Consider the following 25,663-nt stretch of genomic DNA (forward strand, 5'->3'; position numbering starts at 1 on the left):
AAAGACAACGTCCATATTCGGCAACTATCTGGAGTTTGAGGTGAGAAAATGTTTTAACTGACAGGAATTTAAATAACACATAAAACACCTACCACAAGGTGTCATTTAAAGTAAGATATACAGATAGTTACTCCATCTCAGTCTCATCTATGAATTAGACACAGAGTCATTAAACAGTAAAATATGAGAAAACACCTAAAACCCCGCTCCTTTACAAAATCTCTACAACCCACCCTTCTAAAAGCATAACACCTGTTGAATGATGCTGGGACATACCCTAACCACACACAGCCCCACTATACATATGTTAAAACTGAAACACCACCGTTAAATCAACTATACTTTTTAAAATTAAAAAAAAAAAAAAAAAACCTGTAAGAAGATACAAACAAAAAATATCTGGAAACCAGTCCATTTTGATAGAAGCAGTGGCTCTTTCTTGTACTCACCCCCAACCCCATCCTTACTGTTAAACCATTTAAGCTCACTGCAGGGTCCTTTTGCTATGCCTATCATTCTAAAGGAAATGAGGTACTAGTGGCACCACTGATGTATTCTTTAGATGTTGGCAGAACTACCCAAATAGATGATGAAAGGCATCAAAAAGTATTACTTACTGACCTAGGAAAATAGCAGAATGCTGCTGGAGTCACAATTTTTCCATCTGGCATGAAGTAAAAGCTGACCAATCTCCTGTTCCCTCAAACACTTGCTTCTCCTAGATCTCGTCCTTGGAGATAAGCCAAGCTAGATGTACTGACTGACTGGGAAGTTGGAATGGTAGTAGTAAAAGTGGGTGACAATTGACTGTTTCTCAAGCAGGCAAAGTCCTACTTCTCAAAACCACTAGCAAGTAGCTGTTTTCAATAGCAGAGATGTACCAGAGGGAGAAAGTCTTTAATGGAATGAGGCTGCCTGCCTGGGTTATTCTATATAATCCCTCTTTTTTCTATGTACCTATAAATCTTAGCTACAATAAAGAAAATCACTGCAGTGATTTTCACCCAGAACTGAATGTCGGTCAAACTCTATACCCTCCCCTTCTCTTCCAGGGACAAATAAAGAACCCAGACACAAGCCCAAGCAAAAACTCTCTAGAAGCACACATTCCCTAAGTTGAAAAACCATTTATTTCACTGGAAAGAAAAAAGTGATCCAACTCTATGTGTCTACTCGCCGTAAGTCTTTGGGCCAAAAAGACTTAGGAGTAGTGACACTCTCACAACACCCACTGGAAGCAGGAGTTGGGGAGACAGCACAACTCCCACAAGTTTCTGCACACAATGAGGCCTGCTGGGAGAACAGAACGTGATGGGAAGCTAAGGAAGTATTGAAGGACAGGAAGAAAGGGGAGAGAGGAAAGGAAGAGGTGTTCTGAACTTAGCAAGGTAAATTAAGGTCCACGGTTCCTGAGGGACTGAACGCACAGAGCCGAGAACGTCCCGGAGACGCAGTACCACGAAGGGTGTATTCTCATGCACAACCGCAGCTCGGAATTTCAGCCCACACACATCCCACCTGAAAGAGAGCACAATACAGGGGCTTTACAGCAAAGCTCAAAAGGGCTTTTCCACTTAACACTTCAAAAAACATCTTTACAAAATATGGTAATTTGACACTTCTTTTAAGTTTACTTGTATCCATCCACACTATCACAATACTCTCTAAAAGTGAAAAAAAGCTTGAAGGCCTGAAAGTAACTGGGAAAGTCAAGCAATCCCAGACTAGGGCTTTTCTCTCAATTAAATAACAAATTTTCTTTCATGAGAGTAGGCCGACACTGTATTTCTCTTGACATTAACACATTAGCATTCCTCAGAGAAGGTAATTCCACATTTACAAACTGTCACTGGAGGAGAGGAAAAAGGGAAAGGTGCCAATTAACAATCTGGAGTAAAAAGTATGCCTGAATCTTGGGAGTTCTAAGTTAAAAACCATTTAAGGTCTAGGAAAAAGTAGCACCACCTAAGCTTTGAGACCTGAGGGCCTCCAAATCTGCCTAGGGAAGAAACTAAAAGAATGTACTGGAGGGCATGTATAAGCCACATATCAAGTCACTCAAGTTTCTTGTCCAGCCCTAACAATAATTTCCACCCAATAACCCCAGGCAAGTCACATACCTTCTGCCCTAACCGAAAAGATGACAGTATCAACCACTCTTTTACTATAGGATTACAGATCAATGGTAAAGTCTGGGACAGAATGGGAGCTACTCAAGACAAAGGGTGCTGTGAAACACCCTTTATACAACAGCAATCTCAAATACCTGGAGCCCAAAGCTGGCAAGAGTCGGAAGACAATACACTCAAGCAGAGCCAAATGGATCATGAGGCTCAAAACGTATAGGGGAGGAAAAAGCCAGAGGACTCAAGGTAGAGCTGGTGGTTGAAGAGTGTTAAATTACTAGTGGGAAGATGAAGGGAGTGATCTGCTTAAGGCAAAGCTCCCAACCCTGGATTTCAACATTACTGAAGAGTAGGGTTAACAGGGGTGCATACATATTCATATTACTTACACCTTGAAGAAGTGGAGAGGATGTCAAATCTAACACTGTGGGGACAGTTAAAAAAATAAATTAAAAAAAAAAAACTGAATGAAGCAAACAGGCTCTTACAGGAAAGACTGGAAGATAAAACAATTGAGTGGGCATTCTATTCAGCTCAGGGAATGAATGTGAACTGAGCAGAAGTTCAATCTAAGTCTATGTCCCAGAATCCTTGTTGAAATCAACTTTATAAATTAAGACACCTTTTTCTATTCCTCTCTGCCCCAACTTATCACCAAATAAGTTTTTTTCTATAAAGTTGGGGGTAAACTGTTCAGGAATGTCAAAACACGTTGCTTCAAGATTAAGACGATGCTATTAGGGTAGTTTCATAGTAACTGGGACCTGAGCAGTGATGACCGATTAACTACAATTACATAGGCTTTATCATTTACAGGTCACATCAGACCTTTCACATAGCATGAAGCAGAAGAGCAAACTTGTAGACCTTAGATGTCACACACCTAGGAATGTCAATAAAGTCTCTGAGAAACAGCACACCTGAGTCTGAATGTCTGGGTTCCAGGTTCAATTCCATTAGAGCACACAGGTGTGACCCAAGATTAGTCACACCACTGTTTGCTTTTCCAGGCACAAATAGAATCAGATTGACTCCCAGGACTAGAAGCCCTGAAAAATCGGCCATGAGGTTTCAGGATGTTTACGTATTTCAGAAAGTTTAGTTAGAACTTCTCCCTATGCTCTGAACCATGCTAGCAACCTTACCCCAACTTTGCAAAAGCAAGCAAGCAGGGCAGCCTAACTGGAGCCTTTAGGCTGCAGGAGGGATGGCAAAACCAGAACAGGGGACACCCCACCACTCTCACCTCAAGCTTTAAAAGGCTGAATACCGCGCCCGATCCGCATACTGCTCCCGCTCATACCGGGCCATGTCGTACAGGGAATTCCGCGCGGCCGCTGAAGCTTGGGACAACTCACTCTCATGCCCGTAACCGTAGCCCTCTCCAACAGTGGGGACTGGGGCTGTAGCGCGACGCAGGGGGCTCCGATCCCGCCCGTAATATGAAGTGGAAGCTGCAGTAACAGCAGCAGCGGCTGCTGCAGCAGCAGCAGCTGTAGCAGCAGCAGCTCCTGAGGTCGGCAACAGGTGTCTATCGTAGGGATCGAGAGAGGTGGAGGTGAGGTGACTGGCCATGGCTGTGTTCTGGACTTGTGGCAGCTGAGACAAGGTCTGCTCTGCGTAATTATACGCAGAGGCAGCTGCAGCAGCCACTGCCTCATAGGACCGGGCAGCACGGCAGCGCTTGTAGTAGGCATCGAGCGCTCCGTACGCGTTGTTGTAATACAACGAATCCCCATAGCTCATGGTGTAAGGTGTGCGCACTGCTCCATACTGCTCATTATATTGCTCGGTAAAGTCTGCCACTCGGCCCGAACGATCTATCGGACACTCTTTGGACCAGTGCCCCTCTTTCCCGCACCGATAGCAGCCGCTCTGGTCTCCCATCCCGGGCGCAGTCCTAAGCCGGCTGGTGGACAACTGCACGTGCATTCGTTTGCCTTGAAGAAACAGACGCAAGAAGGGTTGCTATCACTCTTAGTCATAGCCCCAGCCCCTACCCCAGACACTGGTCATAGCAATGGCTTTACCTAGACAACTCTAATGCAGGACTCATTGACTTTCTAAAGTTTTTCTTTAAAAAAAAAAAAAATCCAGTACAAATTCAATATTACAACCTGATTTAGGCAAAGATCAATTAAATGAAGAAAATGTTTCAGTTCTAACACCAGCTCCAGGACTAAGAAACTACTCTTGCTCAAAAATAAGCATGTAATCCTTTGCCACGTAACTGGACAAAAACTACTCTGAATGTCAAAAGAAACCACACCAAGAGTGCTCCACAACATTCTGATACCTCCAATCTCCACTATTAAGACTCTTGATTTCATTAAGCAGGAGAATGCAAAGGCCAATCCCCAACTTAACCCCAAAAATCAAAGAGAATAGAAAAGTTACCATTGATGGTGATCCAGACTTGATCCATGGCTGAGTGTGGTAGGCAACTTTCAAGATTTTTTGTGGAAAACACCCCTCGTGAATGGGGGAAGAGGGTGAAATATGAGTTGAAAGACTGCTTTCCTCCTTAAGTGGGTCCTTTAACCTACTAGTTCTGATACTGATTCTAACAAGAACTCTTTATAATCTTTAGTGACCCTTTATAACAGAGTTGAAGAAAACAGGGCAGGCCATTTACAAGACACCTGAATTTTCAGAAAGAATATTATGAAAAATATGGAAGATAAAGGGGAATGAGAAAAGTAGAGAATGACCAAAGATTAATCAATGGATTAAACTGTCCATTTTAGCAAGATTAAATAAAGTACTTTTCCTCTTTAGAGATCTGAGATCCTTAGGGCATGAACCTTTTTTTTTTTTTTGCTGAAAATTACAATTTATATTCTGGAAATGAAAAATATTCATTCTGAAAATTTAACAAAAGAAGAAACATTTCTGGAGAAGTTTAAGTTTCTTTTTTTTTTTTCCTTTCTCTTTCTTTTTCAGCCACACCCACTGCATACTTAAGTTCCTGGGCTAGGAATCTAATCTGAGCTGCAGCTGTGACTCACAGCTACAGCAACACCAGATCCTTAACCTGATGTACTACAACAGGAACCCCAAAAAAGTTTAATGGTAAGCAAAATTCCAGGAAAAGCTTTCCAATACAATTGGCTATCATGCACCCAAGCATGCAGATGTCAAAGAAGTGAATGCTTAGAACCAAGGAAGTCAACAGATAAGTCATCTATTCATCTAACATTACAGAAAATGGTAAATATACAATTCCACCTACAAAATTAAAATTAGGTCCCGGGAGACTAGGAAAGAGAAAGAGAATGAAAGCACCAAAAAAAAAAAAAAAAAAGAAAGAAAGAAAGAAAGAAAAAAAGAAAAAGTCCTAGTTTAAACATTATATCTGGTAAGTGTCAGGTGCCAGAGCTAAGATGTGCAATTAAGTACTTAAGTGCTAACCTGTGTCACTGTAGCATCTGCCCACGTGGCCACTTTGGCACCTAACAAAACCAGAGAAAACAAGGGCAACTAAGCAACCAACCATCCCCCTTTCAAGACATAAAGGTCATTAATCAATGTCCTTATCTAAGGATTTGCCAGAAAGGATTCCAAGGCCAGAAAAAACTTAAGTCTTTAAAAATATCTAAAATGAATGTTCTTTAAATGGGCAGATAATAAAAAGAATATACCCAACAGTGAAAAACTGAAAGGGAAAGGGACCCCCATAATAAATACTGCTACTCTCTAATAAAGAACCTCTTCTAAACAATATTAAGGACAATAACTAATAGTAAAGCAAATAAAGCTAAAATAACTAAGCATCATGAGAGCCCAGACTTCAGAGGCCAAGAGTTATGGTCCTCAGACAGTTTGTATATATCGATCCAAACTATCCTTCCCTCACATATGTGACTGTTACAGTCACCACCACCTCTTCCACAGCTTAGAGAAGAATGTCCAAAAATTAGATATCATAAACTCTCCACAAGGCAGCCCTTGCTCCCAATTAAGTTGTTGACGCAAAATAATTCTCAACTTACCAATTAAAAAAGAAAAACAAACTAGACCTGAGAGACCTGTGACATTATTTCTTAGCAAAGCGCAGCCAATACCCATGACACAGGGCACCCATTAACTTAAGAGACTGATGATCAGACTTCCAGGTCTAAGAAGGTTCAAGTTAAGAGAAGTAAATACCAAAGATGGCAGCAATGACTCTTAACAACTGAGTGTTGCTCAGGAGAAGGAGCAGCCACTGCCTTGTCTGGGCTAAAAAAAATGTTAAAAATGTAACAAGGCATTGTGGGAATACCCCATAATTTAGTAGTAGTTACACCAAAGGAGAAAGGCTTTTTTGACACTGGAAATCCAAAGTGAGTGAGAGAAGAGTTACCAACTCACCATGGTTACCACCCCCTTCACTAATGCCACTCTGGCCATAGGAACTTAGATCTTAAAGCAAGAAAATAAAATACCTTCCAAATGAACTATCTATCCATAGTATCACTCATGCTCCCTTCCAGGCACACTAATAATTCATCTAACAAGGCTCCAAGGCAACACCCATCCAAATGCTCTATTCACCAAGGATATTGAACCAGTCAAAAGGTATTGTCATCACTGCCCCCCAACTCAGAAACTCCTGAGATTAGCCTCAATTCTAAAGTGTTCTCATCCTCCAATCAGAACCTCTTAGTACAAGCATAACAGAAAAGCAGTAAGTGCTATAGCTCTTAAAGACACTAGTTCTCTAAAAACTAGTTTAACAACTAATTACATTTACTGGGAAGCTATAATTGGGATGAGGTGGGGAGTTTAACAGATAATCTTAACTCTTAAATAACATCGCTTAAGCCAGCTTTTGCCAGGTCCTCCAAATGCAAAATAACATGTGCTAAAGCAATAAATTTCAGAGTGGACCACTGCTACACGCTCCACTCAAAAAAAAAAAAAAAAAGACGACGACAAAACAACTAAAGAACTCTTCACAGAAAAGGATTTCTGCACTAATAGGCATAAAAGCCTAGGGGCTCCAAACTATAGCCAAGTGGTTCTTCTCCTAGACTTGATTTGCTCTAAGTAAAGCCTCTAAATCACATGCTTTCTTCATTTTAAATCCATCACCCACACTTAATCTTCACCATTAGCCTGCCAACAGCTGTATCTCTACCCTAGACCTCTTCCTTTACTTATCCAACCTATCTTCTACACAAAAACTTGTGCTCAGTCCTCTTCCCAAAGAGGGTGGTTCACCTTGAAACTCTGTGTTGTCAAGGCCCCTGATGGCCTCCACCGCATCCTCTGCCCGCTCCATGTGTACGAAGGCATAATCTTTCACGATGTCACATTCGATGACTGGACCGTACTCCTCAAATTTGGCCCGAAGCTCTTTGTTGGTGCAAGTAGGACTGATGTTGCCTACGTGCAACTTTGTGGAGGTTTTGCTCTTATTCTTGCTGGCTTCCACGTTGATGTTCACTCCGTGCAGCTTGTAGTGGTGCAGGTTGCGAATGGCATCCTCGGCCGCCGTCTTGTCCTCTATGTGTACAAAGCCGTAGTTCTTAATGATGTCACATTCCAGCACCTTCCCATACTGCTCGAACAGTGAGCGGATCTCCTGCTCTGTGGCCTCCCGGGGCAGGTTTCCAATGAACAGCTTCACCATCTCGGACACAGCCTAGGCGAGAAGAAACAAAAATTCTAACAAAAGACCTCAGGCCCACATCAGTTACCAATTTCGGTCTGACAAATATTGCCAGTTTTCCCCCTCTCACACACTTCACACGCACACCTCTACATCATCATCAAAAGGAAATGGAAATAAGGAGGCCCGTTAGACTTCCAGCTGTGGAACCTATAAAAACATGAAAGCATCTATAACAGAGCTCTTTAGTAGACATAGACAAAGGATTTGCTAAGAGTTTCGTAGTTCTTCCAAACGAGAATGGAAACGAAAAGTGAGGGCATAAATGTAGCCGCGGGGGGGGGGGGGGGTTACTGGGCTTCCTATCCACTATAAAAAAGAAATCTCTAACTATCCTGCTAACTGGATTGACTGTCTGAAATTATGAACTGAGTCGTCTTCTCATAACCAAAGAATTAGCCACCATTTCCGGAAAAATGGACCTTGTAATAGCTACGTTTTAGGGCTTCCCTTGGAAGCAGTGAACCGGTGGCTTAGGCCGGAGAGCGAAGCGTTCGGGGACCACAGGAAGTGCTGGAGCGGGGAACGCCTCTCTAGGGGCGCCGTCCTACAAGCTCCTGCAGAATAGAGAAATGCATGGCCGGAGAAGGGGGCTTCAGACTCACCAGCCGGCCAACGTCTCGAGGCTTGAGAAATTCTCGAAAAAGGATCTTAATTTCTAAGTCTAAGGGAAGCGCGGTTATCTCCGTGGAAACCTCGAGGCTGTAAGCCAGGAAGAGAGGGCTAGGTGGGGAGAAAGCAAGGTATTCTCTGAGGAGACCGTGGGGGAAGGGCTGCTTCAGGCTTACCGCGCAATGCCGAGCACCGAGGTCGTCTCTCAGTGACGGGTGCGGAGGCCACAACCCCACTAGGACAGCCCTGAGGCGCAAAGAAGGAGTTAAGATTTAACGAGACAAAAGAAAGGCAGTGGAGGGGCTCGGAGTCTCTCACCCGCACGAAAATCAGCAGGGGCTCTTCCTCGCGGCGCGGACGCTCCTGACAAAACGCTAAAATGGCGGCGGCCGCAGAAGTGACTCTGGGTAGAGGGAGGTGAGCCTATCACAGGATTGGCTGCTCAATAAAGTAAAAGGCAGGCGTTCCCGTAGATCCTCTTCCTGATTGGTTACCACGAATGCCAATTACCTGAGGCCGGGAAGAGGTGTAAACGTCAGTAACCCCGAAGCGTTTAGACGAAAGCCAATGAGCACCTCTCTCGAGAAGCCGAAGTCATTGATTGGGTGAGAGGACGGCGTGAAGGCGGAACTACCAACGTGGGCTTCGCTGGCGGGGTTCCGCCCGCCATTAGGCGGAGCGAGTTAGAGCTCTGGTGTGGCGGTGTTTAGCTTCATGGCGCCAACTTTGTCAAGCTTCCACATCTCGCCAATCCACGTGCGCTCCGTTTTGCCTTCTCCTCCAAATTAAAACTCCCGAACACCAACCCCTTGCAGCCACGATGCTGCGGATGGTAGCTTACGCAGACTCAAAAACCAGGTAAGAAAAATACAGCGTCCCACCTAAAAAAACCAGCCTCCTCCTTTGGCCAAGAATTTACACCGGATCCCGGAGCAAACCCCGAATTGAAACTATTTTCATGGGTGGTGAAAGGAACGCTTAACGGGTTCAGCTTCAATTAGGGTATAAAGCCCCCGAGGCGGGCTCGGTTGAAGGCTGCATCACTCGGGAGGCACCGTGGAAGCAAGTTCCCTCGAGGAACCAACCTCCCAGGGTCCAAGACGAAGAAAAGACTTCTCTGTGTGACCGTGGAGATCGAGCAAACACCCCCACCCTGCCCTGAGGAAAAAACTGGAGCAGAAAAGTTTTTTGCTTTATTTTATTGGGCGCCATCAACCAAAGCTGTAGGTTTATAACTCCTAGAACCGATCTTAGAGGGAAGAGCCTAATCACAACCAGCTATAAGCAAAATACAGTAACAGCACTCTGGATCCAGAGTCCAGCTTCCCTTATCACTTTTCAAATCATCTTTTGGCTTCTTCACATAATCCCATATTCATTGAACAAGCAATGATCCTTATGCAAAGCAGCTTTTGAAGAGGTAGTTGGGTGGGGGGGGGGATGGAAGAACTTAAGATAGCACAAGTAGAACATACCACCCCTTCCATGGGGTGTGGATCATAAAAATGGTGAAGTCAAAGTTATTTTAAAACCTGACATAATTTAAGTCAAATGGTGGGAAACTGGTCAAGAATTTATTCTAGAGTGGGAAAAGGTAAGAACCTAAAAATTAGAACAATTACACGAGGTAGTAGTGGTCACTACTCTTGGTCCATTTTCATTGTGGATCCTGATGCTGACTGCAACCTTACCAGTAAAGGCCACAGGGATCAGCGATGAAGAAAGCCAACTGCATGTTAGCTGCAAGTGAGCCCTTTTGAAGGGGGCCTGCATCAGGAGGTGATCACCTCTCAATTTGTGTAGGGAAACACATCTAGTATAGAAATCCTTTCATCTTCTTGTTCCTCCAAATGTTTTATCTTAATAGCCCTAGAAATAGAACTTTATTCCAAAATACCAAAGCATATGAGATCAATTCACTCTATAAAACTAGGAATGTCTCCAAATCCAAAGGGAGAAAGCTGGGAATAAAATCTCAGGATCACAACCCAGGCCAGTTTGCTGACCACCGTCCACACTCACCCCCAATCTAAGTACTTGATTTGCTTTCTGAAAACCCTCAAAGTAGAATTATATTTCTTTCACTTTGCAAGTTCATACAACTGAGTACACCATATTAAATCAATACCCTTTTAAATTAAAACCCATAGCACCTGGAAGTTTCAAACCCATGCCACATAATCTGATTCTTGCCAGAATCTCCCACTGTAAGAACTCTCCTCAACACCCAAACACACACCCCACCCCAACTATGCTCCAGCACAATGGCCTCTTTGTGCCAAGCTCATTCAAATTGAAATATTACTTCTCCAGGTTCCTCAACGGCCACCCATCTCAAGACATCCCTCCAACTCCAACCCTACCTTGGAACTCTATCCCATGACTCAATGATATTTTTCCAAATACTTACCACCACTTGAAATCCTATTTGTTGGTTCATTATCTGACTTCCTTCCATCCCCTGCCCCCAGCAAATAGTTGTTCTACCGGGGCAAGGACCTTTTCTAGTTGCCTATTATCCTATCTTAAAATTGCACCTGTCACAGAGTAGGCAACCAAATATTTGCTAAGAAGTGAATAAGTGAACGCATGAGTTAACTTCTTGACAACCAAAAGGAGAGAAATGACTTTAGATTTTTCAGTCAATAGCAGCTTAACAACATGGACACTTAGTATTAAAAACAAGCAGTTTTACTCTTATCACGTATATTCTTTCCAGTCTCCCTTAAACATAAAAAGCAGGTGCTCAAAAGCTGGGGAACTGCTTTTGATCACCAGGATTACATCTGACAAATGTGCAAAGTGAAGCTTGAAGTAGGGAGATTTGTAGCTTCATTATCTCCATATTCATGGTCATTTACCCAACTGTATTTACCAAGAACTAAAGAAGCTTAGTGTTTGCCCCTTAAAAACAATTAAAGGTTTTTAAACTAAAGGTATCGGGTCCAAATCATCTACCTTACCACCCCCACTACAGAGAATGGGATGTTTTAAAGGCACCTTGTCTGGAACGCTGCAGGTGCCATTTTGGTGATTCTTCTGATCAGGTTACCAAGCCTCTAAGTTAAAAAAAGATAAAAGTGACCTGTCCAAAGTCATCTAGAAAGCTGATGTTCTGTCAGGGCCAAATATATTTAGCTGCATAAGTATAAATATAGTCTGGCTGCAGATCTTGAAGAGATAAGAAAGGCTGGAACCTGATTCTTGAAAGGAAAAGGGAGATGAGAGACAAAGCCAAATTCAGGGGAAAAACACTGGTGTCAGTAAAAACCACTCAAATGCAATCAGCAATGTGCATTTGTTTTAAACCCTTTCACACCCTTAAGAGTGTACATAGTATACAACTCATATATCCAGTGACCCTGCTTCTGGTCCAGAAATGAATTACTGGTCTAATGGGAGCTCAAATTAAAAGCAAGTCTTCTGGAGTTCCCATCGTGGCACAGTGGTTAAGGAATCCGACTAGGAAGCATGAGGTTGCGAGTTCGGTCCCTGCCCTTGCTCAGTGGGTTAACGATCCAGCGTTGCCGTGAGCTGTGGTGTAGGTTGCAGACGCGGCTCGGATCCCAAGTTGCTGTGGCTTTGGCGCAGGCCGGTGGCTACAGCTCCGATTCGACCCCTAGCCTGGGAACCTCCATATGCTGCGGGAGCGGCCCAAGAAATAGCAAAAAAGACAAAAAAAAAAGTCTTCTCCGGGCTGTTCAGAGGGAGAAACTAGGCCAGTCAGCAAGCTTCCTAGGCCTCCAGTCCCACTGCCAGCTATACACTCTAAGCCTCCCCTTCATGTCTGAGCTGGTCTCCTACCTTACACCTTTCTTCTCCTAAACTAGAAGAATCTGATCCCGGGATACAACAATGTTGTCTGAGACCAGAGGTGGCCAAAACTGGTATGGTCCATTGGCCTACATCACACCCAAGTACCACTCATCACAGAAATCCCCTTCCTGGGAGTTACCATTTGTGTGGTGCAGTAGAAACGAATCTGACTAGAATCTATGAGGATGTGGGTTCGATCCCTGGCCTCACTCAGTGGGTTAAGGATCTGGTGTTGCTGTGAGCTACGGTAGTTAACAGACGCAGCTTGGATCCTGAGTTATTGTGCCTGTGGCATAGGCTGGCAGCTGTGGCTGATTTGACCCCTACCCTGGAACTTCCATATGCCGAAAGTGCAGCCCTAAAAAGCAAAAAAAAAAAAAAAAAAAAAAATCCTCTCCCTCCACTCTTACTCATTTTTGCTGCACTAACACCTACACTTAAAGTCCTTTCCTCAGCTGTGTCCTCCAGTAGGCCATTCCGATCTCCCCAGAATATTCTAACCCACTATTTCAGAAATGACTAGCATTTAATAGGCAGTGACTACATATGAGGCACTACACTTGATACCTGTTATTTGCCCTCCCAACAGTAGCACTGACTACAAGCAAAAGTTCTGGGTGGTTCAAAATGGCTGGTTCAGTTTCTTCATCCACTTGCTTTCTACCCATGTCATCTTGAGAAGTTATTTAACTTAGAGCCTCAATTACCCAACTTATATAATAGGTTTAAAAGTACCTAACACGGGATGTTCCCTTGTGGCACAGCGGGTTAAGAATCCAGAGCTACTGCAGCTGTGGCATAGGAAGAACTGCAGCATGGGTTTAATTCCTGGCCGGGGAACTTGCACATACCGCAGGTGCAGCCCCTGCCTCCCCCACCCCAAGTACCTAATATATTTGAATTGCAATGAAGACAAAATGAAATTAATGTAAAAAGCAGAGTTCCCACTGTGGCACAGAGGGTTAAGGATCAGAACTGCCACAGCTGGGGCAGTTTATAGCTGTGGCTCAGATTCGATCCCTGGCCCAGGAACTCTGTGTGCCATGGGTGCTGCCAAAAAAAGGAAAAATAATATATTATACATGAAAAGCACTTTTATCAATTCTTAACATGTGTTCAATAGATGTTTGTTATTATCCCCATTTTACAGATGAAGTTGAGGTAGAATTCCCAACATATCTGAGATCACACAGATAAGTGGCAGAACCAGGATTCAAACTCAAGCAGCCTGATTTTAGAGCCAACACTCTCAGTAATTCGCTCGATGCCAAGTCAATTTTCAAATCAAACAAATCCCATCTCCACAGTTTTCTCTAGTGGGATTGTCCCATCCTCTCCTTCCTTACCTACCTCTTCCCTGGCATTGCCTAACTAGTTCATCAAGGTAGGTAGTACTACATCCTCCAGACTATAAACTCCCCAAGGTCAGCCCAAGGGTTCAGCTATCCGAACAGAATACAGTATGTCTAATGATTTACAGCTAGCTTTGAAATTACCTTAAGAACCCCTTCACCCCATGCCCGGAAAACTCTAGATTCTACCCTTTACGACCTTTTTAAAGATACCTACAAAATTCAGGTGAATAGGAATTTTCCACCTATCACATCCATCTTATGTTCTTTATTACCCAAACTAACGTTACACACTGGTCCATAAATCTAGAAAATTTATTTCCATTATGACCACAGCCATCCCATGTTACAGTCAACTTACTTGGCTTCATAGGACAAAATGACTAGAGAGCCAATAGTCTGTGCACAGACATTGGTAGAGCTTAACTGATGGGCACGACCAGAAAGGCAGCCTACCCGTAGAGGCTGACCACTCAGTGATGTAGTCCAAAGCTTACAAGAAAACAGGCTGACAAAGTGAGAAGCCTTTATGTGGTCTTATTCCGGGAATAAACCATCTCAACCTTCTCCAATGAAGGCCAAGTTATAGAGGTGACAGATACGAAGTGCAAGATCTGAAGGACACTGGGAGCCCACGTTCCCACCCCTTTCCCCAAAACACACATTAAATGTCTACCCTCCCAATCATCAGCCCAACCACCTCCAAGTGATGTGACCTGGGAGATCAGAAATCCACAAAAAGCAAAGTATGAGGAGTGGGCTATAGGACTGACACAAGTGACATAATTTAAAAGAGAGAGGGGGGATTTTAAACCGATCAGCGAGAAAGAAAAATGACAAATGATTCATTTAGCTTTAGCTCCTTCTAGCTTTGGCAGTGGAGGCAGCAAGGGCATCAGGACCCAAAGACGATGAGCAGTGATCATCTAGGCCAGGTCACTCTGAAGAACCTGGGCTGCAATAAAGAAACATCAACATGGGCCCCAAGAGCACATCGGGCTATTTTTCACAGGAACCATGGGACAGTGGCAGAACCCTCACTGGACAGAAAGGAAGACGACAGAAAGCCACACTGACAAAGAAGTAATTAAAACACAGAGGCCACAATCACAGACCTAAAATCAGCCAACCCTTGATTTTCCAGGGAAATGACCAGAGTTAAAAGCCTACTAACTTGGCCCTGAGATAACCCCTCCTTAACTGTAGAAAAGTGACAAGAAACCTAACAAACTCCCCCTCCTCCAAGTCTTGCAAAGAAATGAAAAGGAGCAATAAAGCACCTGAAGGCAAAGCAGTGAGCAGAAAGGAAAACAAGGAAAAGAGCTACGGCCCCAATACCCCTGAGATTATCCCAGTTAGCATCCACAAGAAGGAGCCTATAGTTACGTAAAGACCATATGCTTCTGCCCACTGGGCAGAGAAGGAAATAGCTGGGCAAACTACTGTCACAGGCAAGTTCACAAAAAACCAAGGAAGGAGGCAAGAGAACCCATGCGAATTCCACCTGACACACACACACACCCCTCCCCAAAAGACTCCCAAATCACATCTCTAAAGCCCCCTTTCCCAAAAGAACATGGTAGGTTTCCCGTTACCATCCTACCCAACCAGTCTTCCATTCACCCATCAAAAAGCCCAAGCCTCCGTCTTGTCCACAGCTGGAATTACTGTATTTTTCGCCCAGGTCCTTTGAACCCCTGGGTCCCAGAATAAAACTATCAATTCCTCACCCTATCCCAGCATCCGTACTTGGTCATGCTCGCACCTCACCCCCTTCCCAGAGTCCATTTTAACACCAAGAACCCGACTTTCAGGTGACTACGATGGCAGGGGTTGGCAGGACGCAGGAAGGATGCTCCATGGTGATGTTCAACAGGCAAAACACCAGATCTATGGCTAGAATGCCCCATACCTTCTTCCAACTGTCCCATCCATGGGGCATTACCAGTGACATGACCCCCACCCCAACTACTGGCTCCTTTGCAGGTCCCGGCCTGAGTACTCACTGGCGCCCATTATGAGGACCCACTAGCCTCATAAGCACCAAAACAGCCCATCCCCCACTTCTCACTTGAGAAGCCAAACCCCAGAACCACCCAGCTGGAGCCCAGGTTGTTTCTGAACCGGAGACAAGTCAAGGAACATGGCCAAGCACAGGCAGAGGGAAACAGGCAATAAATTTACTGCATTTTGATGTGATTAATCCAAGTTGAAGCAACTTGGCCCGGACTCTCCAGTCCTAAAGATGGCAGACTAGCAGGATGACAAGGGTAAATCCCTCTGGCAGCAGGGAAATCACTCTAATTCCCACATTTGAACCCCTTTCCTCATCTGCCCTGGGTTCTCTGGCCACCTTCCCTTTAGTTGTCATGTCTTCCTGGATGTCAAACTGTCTTCTCTGAAACTGAGTGCAATCAAGACAATGACAACCAGGTTTCCAAACTGCAAATCGCCCCAAGTTTTATTTGTAGTCCATACAAAAGGGAAAAAATTTAAGGTTTTCTAACACCACCTACTTGGGGAGATGGGGAAGTGGGACTGTGCCGCTCAGCATCAGCTAGAACATCAGGGGTCAGTAGGGATTTGGACATAAACCAACCGACTGTCCCAACAGGAACTCAGTGTCAACACAGTCTATAGAGGGACAAAGTCAGGGCCCCTGGACTGCTGGCACAGCTTGGCGCATAGGAAATGGTTAAGCTAACCCTTTCCTGGCCTCCTCACATCTAGAAAGAAAAAGGCGCCGCCGACCTCAGCTGCAGGTTGCTTCCCCATCCAGACGACCTTAAATATCGCGCACAAAAATAAAAGGGAGCTAGGAAAAAAATAAAAACATAAAAGAAATTCCCATCCAGGAGAGATGGGAAGCAGGGGAGAGGGGAACCGCACATCTAGAGCCAATAGCAAGATTTGCTGCTGAGGCGAAGGAATAAAGTAAGTTACTGCCGAACACTCAAAAGGATCGTCTCCTGGGGAAGGCCCACATGGTAGAGGGAATGAAAAACCGCAAACAGGAAGGACGTGGGCCAGTGGTGATAACCTGGGTCTGCACCCTACCCTACCTCTCCTCCCCTCCCTGTGGTGCCCCGTCCCAGGATGGCCCTACATGCGGCGCTGGTAGCCAGAGTGCATCTGAGCTGCCCGCAGGTAATCATTATAGGAGCCCGAATAGCGTGCGTAATCGGAATGGGCATCGGGCAGGCGACGGTAATCCAGCGAGGACTTTGTCGGCGAGCGGCGGAACGAAAGCTGCGACTCTGATAAACGGCGGTAATCAGAGAGCTCGGCTAAACGCCGGTCGGAACCATACCTAGTCGAGAGAAGAAGACAGTTGGTGAATGAGACAATCGAGGGGAGAGCTCCAGGTGGGCACGGGGAAAGGGAGGGTTGTAATCAGATTGGTCTCCAACAAACAAGATTTTGTCAGAAGGCTCATCACCCCATCCAGGGCAAGAAACCAAGCCTGGTCCAACTCAGTGGAAAACCAAGCCCACCACTGAAGCCCTCCCTTCTAAACTGGCCAAGGTGGATTCTGATCTACATTCCCAAACCACAAACAATCCCCACCCCTGGGCCCTGCACAGAAAGACCTTGGTTGTTTACCAACAGAACGGCGGACGGAAGCAAGGTCCCCAACTTCCCCAAGAGTGGACGCACCTCAAACACCCTGCCTTCAGCCGGTGAGCGCCAAAGGGACCACTCTTTGAAACCACCCCCACCAAAGGCCAGGACAACCATGTAACAGGCTTAAGGATCCTTCAGACAGTGGGAAAGACCATGGGCCACAATCTTGCCGGCAGTAGCTCCAATGGCACCTGGGTTAGCCCAGGCAGGTGACACTTTTCCCGGGCTGACTAGCTGGTACCACCCCAGGCTGAGCACTACGCTCCACCTGAACACTGCTGACCAGGAAAGTTCACAGACATTACCCCCCTTCAGCCTCTGGACATCCCACGGGAGTAGAGAAGACCAAGGGAGGGGCCGATGGCTCCAGTTTCCCTCCCATGCCAACCTCAGCCCCTTGCCCTGAGCCCCAGCTGGGGGCAGAGGCGGGGGGGCATACAGTACCTTTTCGACATGGCGACAGCCTTTTTGTAGGGATCGTCGTAGCTGGCCCGGGGTGGGGAGAGGCGGGTACGCTCATAGGGCGGCGGGGTGCTGTTGGCGTTGGCAACGGCCCCCTGGGACATGGACAGATAGGTTGCAGACGGCTGACCTGCCCCATCGTAGGCATTGCCTGGCTGGCCACGGTAGGAGGCAGCAGCCTGGGGATGCTGCTGTGCAGCATAGGAAGCAGCCAATGAGGCTGACGACTGAGTGCGGTAAGGAGCTGCCAGGGTGGCAGAAGGTTGGGCCCCGTAAGCAGCTGCGGCGCCATAGGAGCCAGTGGCCGCAGCGGCTGACTGAGCCCCATAGGAGCCTGACAGGCCCATTGATGCTTGAGCCCCATAACTATTCAGCTGGGTCTGAACTACTGGCTGGGCCCCATAGGAGCCAGCCATCGGGGTAGTGGCTTGTGCAGCATAGGCAGCTGGCTGGCTAGCATAAGCAGCAGCTGTAGCTGGTTGTGCCACATAGGCAGCAGGTTGAGAAGAGTAGGAAGCAGCCTGCTGTGCAGCATATGGGGCAGACTGGGCATTATAAGAGGCCGAAGGCTGGGCATTGTAAGAAGCCGCCTGGGCCCCATAAGCTAGTGAAGAGGCTGCAGACTGAGCCCCATAGGAGGCTGCCTGGGCCCCATAGGAGCCTAGGGAGGAAGCTGCTCCCTGGGTGTTGTAGGAGGAGGCAGCAGCACGAACCCCATAGGAAGAGGCAGCCTGCGCCCCATAAGAGGATGGCTGGTTACCATAGGAGGCAAGGGAGGAGCCCTGAGCCCCGTAGGAGTTGAGCGAAGAAGCCGCAGCTGGCTGACCCCCATAGGAGGAGAGGGCCGAGGCCGAGGGCTGGGCTCCACCATATGGGCCAAGCGAGGAAGCTGCGGCAGACTGGGAGCTAGGGCTAGCCAGCTGGCCCCTATATGGGGCCCCAAGGGACACAGAGGGCTGAGCGCGGTAAGAGGCTGCCTGGGCTGTCATGGGCTGAGTCCGATAGCCGACACCCAAAGAGGCAGAAGGCTGGGCCCTGTAGGCAGCTCCCAGTGACACTGAGGGCTGGGCCCGGTAGGTGGCTGGCTGGGCCGTCAGAGGAGCCACATACGAGGCTCGGGGAGGTGAACGGCGCAGGGGGCTGCGGTCGCGACCAAAGAAGGGTGGTGTGGGCTGACGGGCTTGCCCATCAAAGCCACCAGTGCTGTTGCCAAAAGCCTGCTGGTAGTCGAAGGTGGCAGAGAAGCCACCAGTTCCGGGGAATGCCGTATCCCCAGCCCCTGGTTTCTTGGTCTTGTCCCCAGACTGCATAGCCAGGCCAGGCCCCTTCTTCTGACCCTTGGTTGAGAGTTCCACGTTGATGCGCTTGCCCTTCACTTCTTTGCCGTTGAGCTGCGCGATTGCGGCTTTGGCATCTGCTTCTTTCTCCATGTGAACAAACGCGTAGTCTGATAAAGCAGCAGACAGAGGGTTAGCAATTAGGGGGGCAGGGCATGCTACCCGATGGGTCCCAAACTGGACACACCAACAGCACCCAGCTGTTGTCAGCTACCTCCAGGCCTCCAAACCCTCCTCTCCAGGAGTTGGTCATAAAATGTGACTCCCATATGACAACACTTCTGACTTTCCCAGGCAGTCACCTTTGCCTACGGCTTTCCTTCCATTCTCCCAATTCCCTCTGCCACCTCACCCAACTTCCTGGTGAGAGAAGAAAGAGCAAAGATGAACTGCAACACAGGAAAAAAATCTTCACAGCTCCTATAAGTATAAACCAGCAGACAAAATGCAGAAAGCATTCCTGGATCACTCGATTTGGTATTCTCTAACTCAAGGTCACCAAACACTACTGTTCACCTTTAAGGCTTAACTCTCAAACACTGGAAGTGACCACTTATGTCTTGGCATGACCCATCTCTCAGTCCAATTAAGGCAGGACAGCTAGACTGCCATGCACAGTCCACGCAATTCCTCCAATATGATCTCCCCTTTCCCCACAGTACTCTCCAGTTTCCAAAGCACTTCCACGTACAATTCCACGTACTTCATTAGGGCCTCAGAACACTTCCAGGAGGCAAGCAGAGCAAAGGATCATTATCCCCATTTTACAGGTGGGCAAACGCACTCAGAGAACTTATATGGCTTGCCCCAAATCAGTGTCAGAGTCAGGAACAGAATCCCAGTTCTCTCCTTGCCCCCTCACTATACCAATCTAGCCCTGAGAAGTCAATGTGTCAGGCAGGACTGTGTAACAAGACTAGACGTTTAGTCTTAGAAGGGGAGAAGCTGGACCCCATGTAGACCAACGAGATGTGGGAATGGAAACCGAGCCTGCCGCTGGCCCAGCCACTCCCTCTCCCCACCCCTGGCTATGTTATATCCTCCACTGGCTACTCAAGAGAGACAGAAGTATTCCTTACCCCTCAGGCTTCTGTTCACAGAAAAGATTTGGTTTCTCAGTTTCAAGGCAAGAAGCTACAATTACTACAACTAGCAGGCTCTGCTAACCAGGCTATCCCTGAAGTACTCCTCACTCTGGATCTGAATGAGCTGTGGTGGGACAGGCTCTACGACAGGATGTTGATCTCAAGTCTACTCATCTACCACACAGGACAAGAAAATTAGGAGAGGAGTGGGAAGAAATTCTTGATCACATCCCCACTCACACACCACAACGGTGCAAGCAGAATTTGAAGAACAATGAGATCATGCTGGTGGGAAATAAGGCCATGCACTTAACCCCATCTGGACCTATGGCTACTTTTAACATCCAAGCACCAGGACCCCATCTCTCTCACATCAGTTTAGGAAATAAATTACCTGGATGAAATTACTAAGATTCCATTCCTGATAAGAAGTCCTTTTAAATGGCCTCTAAACAAGTGTCCTAATTTCTACCCCTCTAACTACTCCTAAAAGTCAGTCATTTTCCTGGTTGTAAGGCAATGCCACCAACACGACTCTCACACACTTGACAATAAAAATATAATCATTAGGCAGAAATCAGAAGTATGGTATAGCAAAAGGAATCCTAGGGCTAGGAGCTAAAATGCCTCAAGTGAAGATTCAGATTACTGACTTGCTATAAACTCTTAAAGAACTTATAATTTACTTCTCCATCTGATAATCTGTCCTACTCATGTCAGAAGTAGGACATTCAAATGAAATGATGAAAAATGCCTTGTAGGAATTCCCATTGTATCTCAGCAGGTTAAGAACTTGGCTACTATCCATGAGAACTCGGGTGTGATCCCTGGCCTAGCTCAGTGGGTTAAGGATCCAGTGTTGCCATATCTGGCGCTGCTGTGGCATAGGCCAACAGCTGCAGCTCAGATTTGACCCCTAGCCTGGGAACTTTCATATGCCGCGGGTGCGGCCCTAAAAAGACACACACAAAAAAAGAACAAAATGAACTACGACTGACTTCATACCCCCAACAGCCAGAATCTGATTCCTCACCTACAGACTGTGAATAGCAAGTGTTTCTTTCTGCCTAGCCACAGGGCACTTGAACTATCCTCTGATCTCTCACATCCACTTTGGGTACAATAAGCAAAAATCAAGGCTGGTGGTCCCAGACCTCTTTAAAGGTGGAAGCTGACTGACCCTACCACCAGGAGAATGCAAAGGCAACCAGAAAGCAAGAGAGTGTAGGAAAATTAAAGGTAATTTTAAAAAATGTCCAGGGAGTTCTCGTTGTAGCTCAGTAGGGTTAAGAACCCAACATGGTATCCATGAAGATGTGGGTTTGATCCCTGGCCTCGCTCTGTGGGTTAAGGATCCAGAGTTGCCAAGGGTTGCAGTGCTAAGTTTCAGAAGTGGCCAGGATCCCGAGTTGCTGTGGCTGTGGCATAGACCAGCAGCAGCAGCCCCAATTTGACCCCCAGCCCAGGAACTTCCATGTGCCACAGGAGGGGCCTTTAAAAAAAAAAAAAAGAAAAAGAAAAAGAAAACAACAAACAAAAACTTCCAGAAAGAAACACGTGTGTGTGTGTGAGACTCGGTCACTTTGCTGTACAGCAGAAATTGGCACAACAGTATAAATCAACTAAAAAAAAAATTTTAAAGTAAAATAGTAATAATAAAGAAATGCAAAACACACCTCTAAAAAAATATTAAGAACCATACTATATTCCTGGTCAGCCTATCCACAAATTCCTAAGATTGGAATGAACCAGGAAAAAACATCCAACAAAAAATTTCTACGGGTTTAAAAAGCAAGAGGATATCACATTATCTAATCCCCTACTTAGATGAGTTTTATTAAGAAACCAACTTGCGAAATTTGAAAACTGAGATTCATATGTACAATTCAATCGACCACCCAAACCAGCTACATAATAAGAAAGCCATCAGGTAAAATTACAACCAATTTACATCAGAAAGTTCCTAAGCCCAATACTGGAGGGAACTGTGAATAGGTTGTCCAGCTGACTCAATCACAAGAGGGCTTAACCAACCCTTATCATAGTGAACAGGCAAACCCAGACTGAGCCTTATCAAAGATGCCTATGAACCCAACTACTTCTAGGACAATAAAGAAAAAAAAGAGATCTAGCAAGCTCCAGGGACCCACCTGCCTGGCGAGCTACTTCAAGGAAACATTGACCTCTGAAGGAATTACACTTAAAGGGACTGCAAGCAATGGAGATCTCCTAATGGCCTGGAGGCATCACAATTCTTTCAGTACCAAAGTTAAGAGAATCCAGAAAAATTTGTTTTCCTTTTCTCAGAAGAGTAAAACTTATAATTTGAAATCACAGTGTTGTATATAAGAGGAAAGAATGGCCGCCCACCAAAAACGGGAGGAAACAATTTCCTCTTCTGCCTTTCAGACTTCCAGGAAATCTAAATGGTTCCTAAAGCTGTCAGCAACTCTCAGAGGAACACCCAATAGAATGTAGCTGTGGAGAGTGGTTACAATCTGCTGCTGCTATGGAGATTTTTTACTCTACAAACAAAATCTTATCTAAGCTCCTGGAACAAAGCAACTAAGTTTTTTTCCCCTGTGAAATGAAACAGAACTAGTTGTCCCATGCAATGCCAAGCACCAGCAAGAACACAAGACAACTCAATCAAATGTCCATTGCCAGACCAAGAAATGGATAGCTCTTTAAGGGGCCAGAACCAGGCTCTTCTACTACATTCCCAACTTTAAAACCTCACTTTCCTTCACTCCAAATACAAAGGCATCAAAGGAGCATATGATCCTCAAATCTTTCCCACAGTCCCTTACATATACTGGGAGCTCTCTTACGTTGTCAGCATAACTACAAGTAACAACCATCACTCCCTGAGGAAGTCCATGCATTTCTGCCAAATGTTTACAAAGGGACAAAATTCACCAAACTTTTGTTCGTTAGGATTCTCACAAGGAATCAGCCAGAAGTTCTAAAAACCACATGCAGTTACACACTTCACCCCACCGCCCGCGCCCCCACTACTGTCACTTGATGTCAGTTCCAAGCACTCAGGCAAATTTTCGGCTTTCTCTACCACCCCAAAGGAGGCTTCTTGACCAATGAGTTCCAGAGACTGTCCTCTCAGATGCTGCTTTCTAGACTCCCAATCAAGTAGCCACCCTACCAAAGAACAACCACCAAAAAATAAAAATTTAAAAACATAAAACATACTAGGTCAATTAAACACAGAACTCTCATGAGTCATATACCCCCATCCATTTCCTGGTCAGGTGCCCAACTGGAGGCCCTCCCCACTCTTTCAGTGTAAACAAAAGCAGAAATCTATGCACCATACAGCCTGCCTCATCAGAGCACCCAGGAGGAAAGCCTGATTCTGGTTAGTCGTGGATCTGCATAGCCTGAGTTGAGGAAAACAGCTTGCAGTACTAATGCAAAAGAATGAATTACGCCTAGTGGTGGAGACTTTATACTTTACACTTCCCCAGTTACAGAAAGAATAAGGAACAACTTAATAGATGCGCCTTTCCAGGACAGCAAATGATGTATCTTGATGGAAATCAAGATAAGCATCTGCTCTCAAATGTATTTCCTATCCTCAGAACTTCTCACATAGGGTATAAGCAGGTGTGAATCCAACACCAAAAACAAGGGATCAGATACTCACTCCCAGATTACATCCTTTAAGACAGCAAGGCAAAGTTAACTCTGATCTGTTCCCAAGTGGAACAGAAACCGGCCATATACACAAGGGCTGTACCTCCAAATCTTGCCAACGAAAAAGAAAAAGAGCTTAGGGGATAAACCCTCAGACTATGAAAAAAGTCAAGAGAGTCCCAAAAAGGAAGTCAGGCCTAAATTATGGTGATACAGTCTTCTTGAAGCAAACTAGGGCTCTCCCCTGACAACTAGACTATTTCAGCCAAGACGACTAGTAAGTTAGGGTCCCATGTCCCCCTCAGCCACAAAGTGTGCTACCTTGCAAAACCACCAAGCTTATAAAAGAAGGACACTGCCCTGGGGCACCAGCTTGGATGCTCAGAGGGAGACTTCACAAAACAAGCCTCCTTCCACACGTGAAAGGTCAGGGTTTCCAGTTAATAGATGTAAAGTCGATTCCAGAGGACAAAAAGAACAAGTTTGAGGGAGTTGGAAAGCGCAGAGTTGCCACGCCTAACCCCCCTAACAATACTGAAAGGCCAAAGTGGTTCAGAAGGGGCCCCTCCTGTACCCAGGAGTAACTATACCTATGAATAGACCCAAACCACACAATACTAGAAGATCCCAGCCCCAAAACGTCCAAGGGCCCCGTTACCTTCCGCTCGGGAGCACTCATCGGGAGGGAACACGAGGGTGGCCTTGGGGCGTCAGCCCTCACCTTTTCCCTTTTCCCTTCCTCTGACCGACGTCTGGAGAGGAAGTGGGGAAGTGGCGAAATCTTCCCCGCTCCATGATCCGGCTTCTGCCCGTCACTTCCCAATTTCCGCTCGGTACCAGGCCCAGGAGACCAGTGGAAGGCGCGCCCCCGGTACCCTCCCAAGTCTCTCAGGCGCGTCCCCGGCCCCGCAGCTCGGCTCACAGTGGCCGCCGCACCCACCCAGAGCCGCTTCCTCCCGTTTGGTTAATGGTGCCTGGACCGCAAGGGAGGAGGGAGTCTCTACCCAACGCGCCCCCAACACCTCCGGCCATCTCCCCACCGCCAACCGCTCAGTGACCGACCCCCGGGAAAGGGGCGTGGCTAAGAAGCAGAGTGCCCCGAGCGCGCCCGCGCCCCCCCCCCCCCCCGCCTCAGCGTTACCTTTCACCACGTCACACTCGATGACGCGTCCACGGCGCTCGAAGAGGCTGCGCAATTCCTGGCTCGTGCACGCAGCCGACACATTGCCCACGAATATCTTCCAAGTGTTAAGAGGCCGTGGGCGCGACATCTCCACTACGAGCGCGCGCCCCGGCCGCAGCTCGTGGCCGTGCAGGGCCTCGATGGCGCGCAGCGCGCCCGCGTTCTCGCGCATGTGCACGAAGGCGAACTGTTTCATGACGGCGCAGCTCATGACCGTGCCGTAGGGCGCGAAGAGAGCTGCCAGCTCCTCCGGCGTCGTATCCGCCCCATCGACGTTTCCCACGAATATCTTCATTTTGCCGCCGCAGCTGCCCTCCCGGAGAGCCGGGACCTCTCCTCCAGCGACTGGCGAGACGTCCGACCCGCCGGCAGTCCTCCCCAGGAATGGCTGGCGACCGAGAACCCCGCCGCGCAGGCGCTCTTACCTGGCCAATCGGAGCCCACATCCTGTGCGGCCTACAGCCAATCAGAGAGGCTGAAAGAAGATGCTCTTAGGCGCAGCCAATCCCAGAGGACCTGGAGCCCGCTCGTTAGCTGAGGGGGTGGGAGAGGGACGGCGGCGCGCGACCAACCGCCACTGCCGGGGGGAGGCGGGGGAAAGGGTTAGAGAAGGGAATACGCGCGCTGGGAGCCGCTGAGCGTCGGAGAGGCCTAGTCGGCGTGGTGGCCTCTGACCTGGGTGGGGCCGGGGTTGGCGGGCCCCAAGGAAAAACTTTGTTCAGTCGGAAGTCAGAGCCCCTCCGCGTCTGGCAGCCTAGG

General features: G+C 46.9%; 2 protein-coding genes across 5 annotated transcripts; both read right to left on the reverse strand.

Moving 5' to 3' along the window:
• Positions 1-1,112: 1,112 nt before the first annotated feature.
• LOC125124901 (RNA-binding protein 4) lies at positions 1,113-8,846 on the reverse strand. Of its 3 annotated transcripts, none has more exons than XM_047775164.1 (4): positions 8,713-8,846; positions 7,332-7,755; positions 3,373-4,066; positions 1,113-1,518 (listed from the first exon to the last, which is right to left on the reverse strand). In XM_047775164.1, the coding sequence occupies exons 2-3, from the start codon at positions 7,741-7,743 to the stop codon at positions 3,381-3,383; spliced, it is 1,098 nt and encodes a 365-aa protein (XP_047631120.1). In that variant the 5' UTR covers positions 7,744-7,755; positions 8,713-8,846; the 3' UTR covers positions 1,113-1,518; positions 3,373-3,380. The 3 variants fall into 3 exon arrangements, with proteins under 3 accessions (XP_047631120.1, XP_047631121.1, XP_047631122.1); XM_047775165.1 differs by lacking the exon at positions 3,373-4,066 and adding an exon at positions 5,538-5,578; XM_047775166.1 differs by lacking the exon at positions 3,373-4,066.
• RBM14 (RNA binding motif protein 14) lies at positions 8,774-25,308 on the reverse strand. 2 transcript variants are annotated; one of them, XM_047775161.1, is made up of 3 exons: positions 24,863-25,308; positions 17,631-19,095; positions 15,997-16,872 (listed from the first exon to the last, which is right to left on the reverse strand). In XM_047775161.1, exons 1-3 carry the CDS (start codon positions 25,197-25,199, stop codon positions 16,665-16,667), a joined length of 2,010 nt encoding a protein of 669 aa, XP_047631117.1. In that variant the 5' UTR covers positions 25,200-25,308; the 3' UTR covers positions 15,997-16,664. The 2 variants fall into 2 exon arrangements, with proteins under 2 accessions (XP_047631119.1, XP_047631117.1); XM_047775163.1 differs by lacking the exons at positions 15,997-16,872; positions 17,631-19,095 and adding an exon at positions 8,774-8,904.
• Between the last annotated feature and the right edge of the window lie 355 nt (positions 25,309-25,663).

Source organism: Phacochoerus africanus, chromosome 4 (genome assembly GCF_016906955.1).
Source record: "Phacochoerus africanus isolate WHEZ1 chromosome 4, ROS_Pafr_v1, whole genome shotgun sequence".
Classification (NCBI taxonomy): Eukaryota; Metazoa; Chordata; class Mammalia; order Artiodactyla; family Suidae; genus Phacochoerus; species Phacochoerus africanus.